The following is a 12,241-nucleotide window of genomic DNA, read 5'->3' as shown; positions in this document are numbered from 1 at the left end:
TTCTAAGCCAGAAGGAGAGTTCTGATGTCTAATTATTTCAGGTTTTTTAAAACAGTGTTTTTCCTAAGTACAAATTCAATATTTAAAAAATATTATCGTAACAGCCTTCGTGTGTTAGTAATGCTGAGCTCATGTTTCTAATTAGCCAGAAAACAGGTAGGCAGTAAAACATATTTGTGTAAAAAGGAGGGATAGTAAACTTAACTTCACACCTCATAAAAAGCTTTGTAGTCATCCCAGTGGTGGCTCTCAGCATCCTGTAAAATGCTTGTAGCACAAACTCTGACGCAGTAGTCCGTAACCTGAAACTGGAGAGTGTTGATGAATTCCTGATATCGCTGGACAGGCACCAGGAATATGGGTCTGTTCAGAGGCAATGATCAAAGAGACAGAGATTTAAGGCCTGTGTAGTAGGAGGTAACAATCTCCAGTACTACAAATGGTTTTGATTATTAGATATCAATCATTCATTTCCTCCTAATGCTGAAGTCTGCGTCCACATTCACTTTCCAAAGAGGGGGGGGGAAAAAAAGCTGGTCTTTGTTTTGCAAGTCTTTTGAAAATGTACATCTGCTGTTCCACAAATATGCACTTCAGCTTGAGACAAACTGCATTGTCAATACATCATTCAAAAATAAAAGTATTCTTTGTAAGCCTATTATTAGAGATCAGTGCATTATTTAGGCATTAGGTTATCATTATTATAAAGAACAGAGGCATTTGTCAGAACCAACTTTTATAAAGCTATCACACGTCCCACAAGCATACTCTTTTTATTTTAAAAATTGTAATTTTGTAGATGTCAATTATCTCATAAACTGTTTTAAAATATTCTACAGGAAAAAAGTGATTTCTGGCATATTTTGTTTATAAATTCTAGCATGAATCATAACATCTGACTATGAGAATTAAAGAAATACCATAGTTATATTCTACATCAAGCCAAATTTATTTTACTTTTATCTTTAGCTATTTGTATATGGTATGCTTTCTCTCATAACTAAGGCACTGCCAAGGCTGAGTAAGTGATGCAGAATAGATTCCTGGGCTCACAGTGGACTGCCACGTCCACATGCTTGTTCCCTTTGCAAGCGGCCATGCTGTCTTCTAGAGAGTACAAGGACAGCCAGGAAGGCCATGTGATAATGCCTGTGGTCATTTTGATATACATATATCATCTTTTTAGACTACTAATACGTGAGCATTAAGACTGCCAGATGCTTTCTTCTCAAATATTAAAGGTAGTTTATCACTAAATTGATGTTCTGAAATATGTTTACATTAGTCAATAGAATAGATTGAAATGCATTTATTTTCTATGTCAGCTCCTAACATCCTGTTGACTTTGAAACAAAAGAGAGGTGTGCATATTTTGCAACTGTGTATACATGGGACAAAAATAAGTTTATTTTTTCCTTTTCAGTGTAGGCAGTACATTGTGCCTCACAAGGTAAAATGTGTTTGGTCATGTCATAGCAGCATGCAGAAAATCATTGCTGCTGAGTAGAATGTAGAAAACGCATGGGTCTTTTGAATGAACCTTTAGAAAAATACCTATCTTTCTTAGAATCTGGTTTAATATATCCCATGCTCCACCTTTTTGACATTTCCTAGTCAAGACAAATGAAAATAATTCACCATGTTATTATTTTCTCCTCAAAGATCATCATCAAAATTTCACTCCTGTGATATTCAAGGGTGACACATTACTGTAAACATGGCCATCCACTTGATATAAATGGCACTTACTTGTTCGTATTTTCTTTCATCAAATTATCATATCGAGTAAAACGCTGGGAGACGTACACCGCCGTGGAGAGCACTGTGTGCAAGTTTGTCAGGGGCGCTTGGGCAGGAAACTCCCGGCCTCTCTCTTGCAGTCTCGCCAGGACAGCTGTTGCCACTTCACCACAGGCCTCCACAAAGTGTGCTCTCATTTCCTGGAAAGAATCATCTCTGCATGCCAGAGCCAGTGGGAGCATTGTGTCAAGTTTTTCCATGATGTCAGAACAAAACTAGGGAGAAATGAATGCAGCACTGAGTTATTGGTACTCTGACAGCACCGTGTAATTTATGTACAGGGGAGCCAAATTCCTAAATAATGAATTTGGCATCAAACATAAATATAATCACACCATTTTATAGTAATTGATTGTAGAAAGTTAAATGTCAGATAAAGAAATACCAAAAGGATGCTTCTCTCTATATAATCTTCAAACCTTAAGCTTACCTTGCAGACATCATGAAAAATTCCTGAAGTAACTTTACATGACAACAGTTTTATTTGCAGTTAATAGAGCTAAAAAAAAAATGTACCCTTGATATTAATACGATTGGATTATTTTTAATTTATTTTAATTTTCTTTTGCTAAATTTTCATAAAATGTGCTTATTAATCATCACATTAAAATAAGGTTATATCAGTTTAACTAAATCTAGAAGCACCAGAAATAACCTCATGTAGCATCCTCTTATTGGTAAGGAGTCAGCAACTTTTAGAAGTAATATGTGTAGCTTTTCACTAGTTATTATGAATCAACTTCTTAATGGCAGAGAAGGTGTGGTGGATAAGAAGTCAAAACTTGCCTCCACTCCAGATTAGCCAATAGTGTTCCCTGCGGAATGTTCTGGAGCCTCAGGGTGGCAGTAGCAGAATAGGAGGCCATCTCTAAGACCTCTCTTTTAAAAAACATTTAAATTATAGGTTGCTGAACTCAGTGTGGGCTTCATACTGAGTAACTGTATTTGTCTATTTGCATGATGACTTTGTATTTTCTCAGTAAGTTCTGTGACTCTCACAGCACATGTACTAGTAAACATGTCAGACTGATGTTAATGAAATGCAATGCTCATTAGGGGTAAACAAAGATTTGAAAGTTGCCTAAACCAATAAAAGACAGTAACTCCTTCAACCTTCTAAATGTCTAGTGAAGTCATTCAAAAGGGGGAGGAGGGTGAGAAGAGATTAACCAAAGATCTTATATGCACATATGCATTACCTATGGACACAGTCAGTAGGGTGGTGAAGGCCTGGGGCAGGGCAGAAACCGGGTGAAGGGGGGCAACAGGGGAAAAAAAGGGGAACATCAGTAATACTCTCTACAATAAAGATTTAAAATAATAATTATAAAAAAAGATACCCCCCCCCAAAAAAAAAAGATAAACCCAAGCAAGCATTTTCCCAGCTCCCCAGGAAGTCACAGAGGCCCCCTCTTTAGTTGCCCAAGACTCATGGAGCAACAGGGTAGTAACAGGTTTAAGTCCTTTTCACCAGCAGTGGCCCATGATACCAGAGAAAACAACTGGTATTGGGTTCAGTGCTAAGTATTTGCCAAGAGGCTCCACCATTTTCCCCTTTGCAGTGGCTTATATTAAAAAACAAACAACAACAACAAAACTCATTATGCCAATCTACAGTTTTGAAAGGATTTGATTTGATTCTTGCCTTTGCAATTTTCTTTGGTTGGTCCTCCTCAGGAACCACCCAGCTGTCTTGCCAAACTTGTTGGACATTTATAAGGTTCATAGCATAGGTCACAGCTGAAGACCTTTCATTGTGCTCCTGTTGGAGAATTTTTATGGAAAAATCTTCGATTGCTGTTGTTACACAGTGTGCCATGGGAACAGACACTTCTTTAAATGCACTTCTCCAGCCAAAATCTAGTAGAGTAGTCTGAAATATAGATGTATATGAAGTCATATTCATCTTAATTCAACAACAAGTGTTTCTCCTGTTATATATATAAAGTTGCTATTTTCATTCAGCATGTTGAATATAGGTATTCTTTGATAAACTGTAAAAGCCACTCTTATAACCTAAAAAATATTACCCGGTGAATAAAGCAATATAGAAAAACATGTGCATTCTTTACACACAATAATATACTGACATTTCATTTTAATTCATCAGTGGATTTAATCAAAAACTTTTTTCAAAATTTAATCTCTTAAATATAGTTCAATAAAACCATATTTATGAGAGCTGAAAGTTACTCTTACTATTTATCACATAAAGCAAACTTTAAATTCAATATATTTAATAAAGTCTAAATTGGATTTTTATAGTCTTTTTTATAGTTTATTGTTAACAAGTATTGCAACATAAGACAGCATTTTATGTTCAATCTTTTATTTCTTTTTCACTCTCAGAAATCCAGGCAAGTGAAAAAATAGCAATAAGAAATACAAATTTCTCACAGAAAATACACCACTGCACCACCTTTCCAGATTTTTACTTCTTTAGAATTTTAGTTTCTCCACTCACAGACTGGTACATGGCACTACTTTGTTTCAGAAAATAAAAAATTAAAATGATCTGCATTACTCTGTGTGTTGGGAGACAGCGAGGTTGGAATGGACACTGGTGTTTTTTGTTTTTTTTTTATTTTTATTTTGGTCTTTGTCTCATACGGCAATATATTTATGAATGTATATCTCCCCCAAGTCCTCTAATATTTTCTATAGTACTAAAAGCTTTATGGGTAGTAGGCTGAACCTATGCTTAGAATTAAACTCCCTGTTTAATGTAATCTTGTTAATAGTAATAATTTACCTACTCCAACTTCAGAAGACCTTAAGGTTCAATATCACTGACTACATTACTTATTTTCCTAGGTCTCAACTTTTTTGTTAGAAATGTAAGAGCTGAATTCAATGACTTCTATGGTCTCTTTCAGTCTAAAATTACTAAGATTATTGTCATTAGCTTCATTTTCTTGCACACACATCCCATTCAGAATTAATTTAATGCTTTTTGTATATACTGTACAAAGTAATAAAGGTGATTCTTCTTCTAGAATGAAAATTCTATTATTCCATGATTCTATAATCAGAAAAAATGGCTTTCATTCTCATGATGCTTATAATTAGGTTGTAATTGAACTTTCTAAAGTTTATTTGGACCTTTAACATCAGAGAGCCTTAGAATACATTTCTCACCTTATTTTACAAAAAATTACTCAATATTTTAATCTACTCAGCTCATATAATCTCCTTTCTAACAAGTGAAACTTTAGAAGTACCATGTATAGTCTTGTACTAGAATAGTATTTCCTGGGCACACATTTATGACAAAAATGAAAAAAAAAATCACCTCCATGAAAATTAAAAACAACAACAAAAAACCTCTGGTTTTTGTTCTCTCAATGAGGCCATATCAGTTCATTAAATCTATTCATTCATTCATTCATTCACCCAAGAAAATATATTCTGGTGAAAATTGCCAGTAATTGCCATGGCTGCAGTGGTAATTTGTGTGTGTGTGTACAATTATGATCACCTTAGTCCATGATAATTTATATGTGATTATAATATCTTGGCCATTCTAAATTCTCTTTTCAAAATATAGAAAACCAAGCACATTAATAGCTGCTCTTAAAAACAAAAATGAAAATCTTTACTACTCAAATGCCCTCCTAGAATTCTATTTGTTATCATAAAATATTGTTTGCTTTCTTTTATTCTTCTCATCTGATGTTTGGCCAAAAATATTTCAGTTAAAATCGAGAACATTTACTAGTTGAACCAAGAAGAAAGAGGAAATAATGTGGCTTTTTGTTCTGTGCACAAAGTAAGTACCTGTTGAATCTCTTTCTTCCATTAACTAATGCTAATTTCTTAATACTTAGTCTGACTTTTGGTTAAAGCATAACGTATAACTTTGCAGTTTCCTGAATATTATTCTTGCTTTCTAAATTGAACCTGGTAAAATCCTATGTCCTTTTACCTTTTTAAATGTTTACCTACTATTAGTCAAGGTCCACTCAGAAAATAGAAACCATTCTAGGTATTTGAACAGGGAAAAAAAAGTTAATGTAGTTTACTAAGGTGATGAAATTGTGTGGAGCCAAACCACGGGTTGTGAAGCAAGATAGATATTAATTCAGCAGGAAGCCACTATTACTCCTAGGTCTGGAGAAACAAAGAAAAGGGACTATCTATGGGAATCCAGTTTGTGGGGCCACCAGTCAAAGCTAAAGGTAAGACTGCTAGCTGGAACTGGAATCATGGAGGAGGATTGTGTGGTGCGAGCAGAGCCCATGGAGAAAATGAAGGAGTCACAGATACTACTACTAGAGATATTCCCTAAAACAAGGGAGGGGAAAAAATACTTGGGTTTTTCTCTAATATCTACCATCCAAGTCTTCCATCAATGCCTTTCATTGGCCAAACTTTCCCAGTATCCGAGGAAGCCTGGAAGATGTAATTCTCTATAATACAGAAGAGAGCACGGGAAGAGTGGTAATGGATCTGAGCACAAATAGGACCCGCTGGACACACTAAACTAAGAGGCCAGTTCAAACTATTACTTCCTCTTTCCTTTCCTTTTGAATCTCCATTTTCCCCCTTTTCAGCAATTATCTACAGTCCAAACTCTCAAAGTGTAGACCCTGAGTTGGGATGAGAACAAAGACCTCCTCACTTCCAGCTCCCTCCTCACAATCTGTCCATGGAACAGATTGTGCAAGAGAGCAGTGTATCTATTCAATTCAGTTTTCGTCAAAATGTATAAGCCAATTTTCAACCAAGAATTATTTCTTTTAGTGTCAAAACGCAAGACATTTTTATTTATAATGGATTCACAGACATATGATGATGCTTTTATCTACATATATAAAAGCCTAAACGACCGGCCAACCGGCCAACTGGCCGGTAGCTATGACGTGCACTGACCACCAGGGGGCAGACACTCAGCACAGGGGCTGCTGAGCGACAGCAACTTTGCAGAGTGTCCTCTTGCACTCTGGGACACCTCGGGGGATGTCAGATTGCCCGATCCCTGCAGTTCCAGGCCTAGGGACCCCACTGGTGCATGAATTCAAGCACTGGGCCTCTAGTATATGAATAAAGAAACACCTCCCTTCCCCGCCCCTCCCCCCCCCCCCCCACTTACCTCTTTTCCTAGTAGCAATTGCTCTGAAGAACTATTGGTTTCATTTGCTCTTGGTTTCTCTATTACAGTCTCTCTATTGGATGTGCCCAAAATTCCTATACAATAGATTAAAAAAAAACATACATTAATACAAACAAATGATACTAGATGTAATTAATAGTCAGGTTAAAATTAATTATGTAGAAAAACTCTATTCATACTATATACACACATACATGCATGTCAAGATGCTGAGAATATAGTCAACAAGATATAGGGTGATGTCACCATACAATAATGACAGTATCAAAATATACTGAGTCCTTCCAGACATTCAACTTATAAAATTTTTGTATTACTTACATTCATATTTGATTTGCATACATATACTATAATCTGTTAAATACAGATCCTTTTGTTATTAATTAATTTTCATCTTGATAATGTAGAGTAAGTTAAGAATACAAAGTAAATATTAATTTCCTTGCTCATGTAAAAAGTTAAATTCTAAAGTACTGCATTTTAAAGCTGGTGGAATCCCTTAGCACTTCCAATATTTCATTTCTTAAAACAAGGAAGAACAAAAGTACATAGGTGAACATCAACATATCAGGAAAAATTACACTCTTAATAAGTATATCAATAATTCACTGGAAAAATGCAAACACTGAAACAGATAAGAAATAATCTGTAGCTCTGTTTAGGTAATTCAAATGGTTAGAGCATCGTCCTGATACACCGAGGTTGCGGGTTCAATCCTGAGTCAGGGCACATACAAGAATCAACCAATGAATGCACAAGTAAATAGAAAAACAAATTAATCTTTCTCTCTCTCTCTCTTAAATCAATAAATAAATTTAAAAAACAAAATAATCTCTAACTCCTAAAATGGAAAAATTTTCTCAACTTTTATAATTAAGTTTCTCAGTTTTTATAATTAAGGAAATCTTTTCCCTGGGGGAAAAAATGAATACATATGCAAAAAAAAAAAAAAAAGTATTCCACTTTTCCATTAAGGTTCTATTAATTAGTTTAATTTGATATAAATGATATAATTTCATATAAAATAGTCAGTTTCTCCTTATGTCCCGAGCAAACAAATTTTGGAAACCTTACTGATATTTCTCAGTAAGGCTTCTGACCAATATATCCATCTGAAAATTTTGTGGGTTTTGTTTTTCTAAATATGGTTCTATGAACTTAATCATGAGTGATTCCCAGGTAACACAGTTGACTGAAACATTCCCTACAGGGATTATTTGGTAGGTGATAACATCCTTTTTGGAAAACTTATCAGAATTTATCTATTCTGAGGAAAAGTTTTCCTTAACTCTAGTGATTTTTAATCATTTTGGATTTATGAACACCTTTGAATACAAGTGAGAGAACACTCCATCCAAAACGCACAATATGACGCCATGGGAACTACACACAGACACACAGATACACACAATAAAGGCCCCTTGTAAAGTGCATTCATTAAACTCAAGGGCCCATGGACTGCAGTTTAGGAATCCTACTTCATTTCTCAACAAATATCCCAACAGAGATAAGAAGGTTTTAGATCAATGTTATTCCAGTTAACCTAAAATGTTTTCTCTATGACTTGCATTTTAATGTATTTTTAAGAAGATGATAATACATATAAATAAGGATCAATTCTAACATTAAAATAAAATCCAGATTAATCAAAGATTTTAAATAAAGAAAAAGGAGATGCATCCATAAAAATTCTGCTATGTGAGATGTCTGAGATTTTACTGTCTATGTTTTCTTCCAGGATTCTTATGGTTTCATTTAAGTCTTTTATCCATTTTGATTTTATTCTTATGTATGGTGTAAGTTAGTGGTTTAGTTTCATCTTTTTGCCAACACCATTTGTTGAAGAGACTGTCTTTATTGTATGTTCCTGCCGCCTTTGTCAAATATTAATTGACTGTAATGGTGTGGGTTAATTTCTGGGGTCTCTATTCTATTCCATTGGTCTATATGCCTGTTCTTGTGTCAGTACCAGGCTGGTATTGTGATTCCTCCAACTTTGTTCTTTCTCAAGATTGCTGCAGCTATTCAGAGTCTTTTTTGTTTCCACAAAAATTTTTATAGTATTTGTTTTAGTTCTGTGAAGTATGCCATTGGCATTTTAATAGGGATTGCTTTGAATCTATAGATTGCTTTGGATAATAATGACATTTTAATGATGTTAATTCTTCCAATCCATGAACATGGTATATGGTTCCCTTTGTTTGCATCCTCCTCTATTTCTTTTCACTGTCCCTATACTTTTGTTTTTTCCACAATGTCATAAATGTCATATAGTTGGAATCATATAATATGTAAGCTTTTTAGACTGGCTTCTTTCACTTAGCAATGTGCATTTAAGATTCTTCCATGTTTTCTCATGGCTTGATATCTCATTTCTTTTTATAACTGAATAACTTTCCATTGTATTGATGCATCATAGTTTACCAAATTTACCTAAGGAAAGTTATTTTGGTTGCTTCCAAGTTTGGGCAATTATTTATAAAGTGCTATAAACATTCGTGTGCAGACTTTTGTGTAGACATTAGTTTTCTACCCATTTTTGTATATAGCTAGGAACATAACTATTGGATCATGTAAGACAATGTTTAGCTTTGGAAGATACAACCAAATTGACTTCCAAGAGGCTACACTATTTTACATTCCTATCAGCAAATGAATGAGTGTTCCTATTGTTTCACATACTTGCCAGAACTGGTACTGTTAGTGTTTCTAACATTAGGCATTTTAATTGGTGTGTAGTGCGCTCTCCTGTTTAAATCTGTATGCCCTGTTGACATATGATGTGGAGCATCTTTTCATATGCTTACTTGCCATCTGTATATCTTCTTTGGTGAGGTGTCTGTTCAGATCTTTGGCTCACTTTTTTCCCCCTCACTTTTAAATTGAGTTTTTTTTGTTTCCTTGTTGAATATTAAAAGTTTTTTATTTTGTATATTTTGGATACAAGTCTTTGATCAGGTATGTGTTTTGCAAATAGTTTTCTCAGTCTATGGTTAGTATTTTCATCCTCTTAATGATCATACCTTTTTACTTGACAATTCCACTTTAGAAATTTATACATGTGCAATATTAAGACATTGTTCAAGAAAATTTGCCATATCATTGTTTGTGGTCGCAAATAAATAGGAAAGTAAAACCCTAAATGTCCATCAGTTAGTACCTGGTTAAATGCACCAGTGGAAAACTATTCAGCTGTTAGAAGGAATGAGGTGTTTCTACATAACTGTTAGTGAAAAAGAATCTCTCATTGTATGTACAGATTTTGTTTTATTTTAACATAGGGATATATATGGAAGTAGTTGCCTCTGGAGAGTGAAACTAGACAACTGGAATAGAAATAGACTACTTTTCAGCATATATTCTTTTGTCCTCTTTAACTACTTTATCATATGAGGAACTATTATTCAAAAACATTTTTAAAGAAGAAAAAATAATGATGATCAAGTTAATGACATGAAGGAGCAACACCTGGATTCTTAATGTCACTTTACTTTTCTACAGATAGCTCACAAAACCAGCCAATTTAAAAGGTATTTACTCTGAAATAATAACACTAGTTTGAAGTATAAGCTTGCAAATCTATATCTGGAAATAACTATCTGCCATTGTGTAGCTATAATTTAAGATTATGAAAAAAGTTAATTATCTTATATTTGTTGTTGCACTCCAAATACAATATGCTTATTCATTCAAAGTAACATGCTTTGATATTTACATAAACCATCTGCCTATTTTCAAGATTAGTAAATAAAAAGATAAGCTTCCCAAGCCTTTCTTGCTGATGGGCAATTCTATAGTAAGATATAAAATGAATTATCAAACAATTCTGATAATCTTTATAATATAGTCCCCCTCCAAATTAAAAAAGATTTTAAAAAACTTAATCCTACATAGAGAAGCAAAAGGAATAATTTTAAGACAAGATTCATAACATTGCCGAAACCGGTTTGGCTCAGTGGATAGAGCGTCGGCCTGCGGACTCAAGGGTCCCAGGTTCGATTCCGGTCAGGGGCATGTACCTTGGTTGCGGGCACAACCCCAGTGGGGGGTGTGCAGGAGGCAGCTGATGGATGTTTCTCTCTCATCGATGTTTCTGGCTCTCTATCCCTCTCTCTTCCTCTCTGTAAAAAATCAATAAAATATATTTAAAAAAAAAAAAGATTCATAACATTGACTCTTCACTAATAAAATATGTCATGGTTTTAACAAATTGTGGCATTTTATATTTGTTTGCAATTCAAAATGGTCAATTTCAAAATCCCACATTGTCAAACTTCATAAATTCTGTGAACATGTGACAAATTATTTCACCTATTTAAAAATATATTGAAAATCCTATACACTTATTCACATCGTCTAGAGAAGGTAGCCCATTTTGGACTCAATGCTCTAAAACACAGGTTATAGAAGCATGCCCAGATAAAGGACCTCAGTAGAGTGCAGAGCGTCACAGGAATGCTAGCTGCTGAGCAGCCGCCCTCACAGAGTTCACTGTGGTTCATTTTACACTTCTGGTTAGTTCCCACACTGTTGCTCTCTTTCATGGAGAGTAGAGGTTGGCAGTACTTCCCTGTGACATCCACTTTCACACCCAAATTGGTCTTCATAGGCTCCCATTGTGTGTACTACAAAGCAACTTGCCTTGTTGGCAGCTCTAAGTGGGAACTACAAGTCTTTCTTTTCTTCACTGTTCTTTTCTCGCTCACAAGCAACCTCCCACCAAAAGCTGAATCTGTAGAAGAGACTACATCCAAGAGATAACACTATGAAAAAGTATGAAGAGAAGCCCAGGTGGCCACCTTGCAAATTTCCAATGTGGAAGCCTTCGACCTCTCTGCCCAAGAAACAGCTAAAGTCCTAGTGTAATGAGCTTTACAAACCCTAGGAGCCTCTTTACCTTAACTACATACACCTCCCTAATACAATCCCTTAACCATCTAGCTAAGGAACTCTTAGAAGCCATTTGACCCCTCTTAAGACCCCCTAAGAGTACAAACAATCTTTCAGAAGATCTGAAATCTTTGATTCTTCTGAGACAAACCCTAAGTGTTCTTCTTACATCCAATTGAAGCAGCCATTGCGCTTTGTCATTGCTGGGGCTAAAGAAAAATGAGGGCCAAGAAATCCTGGTTTAGATAAATCTCAGATGCCACCTTTGGAAAATTTGAGGAACTGCCCGAAGAACAACTTTATTTTGAAAGAATCAAACCTGAAGCTACTTCATAAGATATAATCACCTAAAAGAAATACAGTAACCGTCAAATAATGTCCTATCTTTTTCTGAAATGACCAAAATAGAAAACCATCAAATTATGACCCATAAAAGCA

General features: G+C 34.9%; 1 protein-coding gene across 10 annotated transcripts in view; it reads right to left on the bottom strand.

The window, feature by feature from the left end:
• KIAA0825 overlaps nt 1-12,241 on the bottom strand; it is a 366,280-nt gene that overhangs the window by 258,859 nt on the left and 95,180 nt on the right. For 9 of the 10 annotated variants that reach the window (XM_079798899.1, XM_079798896.1, XM_079798902.1 and 6 more), the window contains 4 exons: nt 6,893-6,987; nt 3,446-3,673; nt 1,750-2,015; nt 213-363 (listed from right to left, as the gene is read on the bottom strand). In XM_079798899.1, the coding sequence (XP_079655025.1) occupies nt 213-363; nt 1,750-2,015; nt 3,446-3,673; nt 6,893-6,987 (740 nt within the window). The remainder of the gene's footprint in view (nt 1-212; nt 364-1,749; nt 2,016-3,445; nt 3,674-6,892; nt 6,988-12,241) is intronic. The other variant, XM_079798904.1, reaches the window with a different exon arrangement.

This window comes from Cnephaeus nilssonii, assembly GCF_951640355.1.
Source record: "Cnephaeus nilssonii genome assembly, chromosome: 2".
In the NCBI taxonomy this organism is placed as follows: Eukaryota; Metazoa; Chordata; class Mammalia; order Chiroptera; family Vespertilionidae; genus Cnephaeus; species Cnephaeus nilssonii.
The sequence above is the reverse complement of the archived record's forward strand: the minus strand, read 5'-3'. Positions and strand labels throughout refer to the sequence as shown.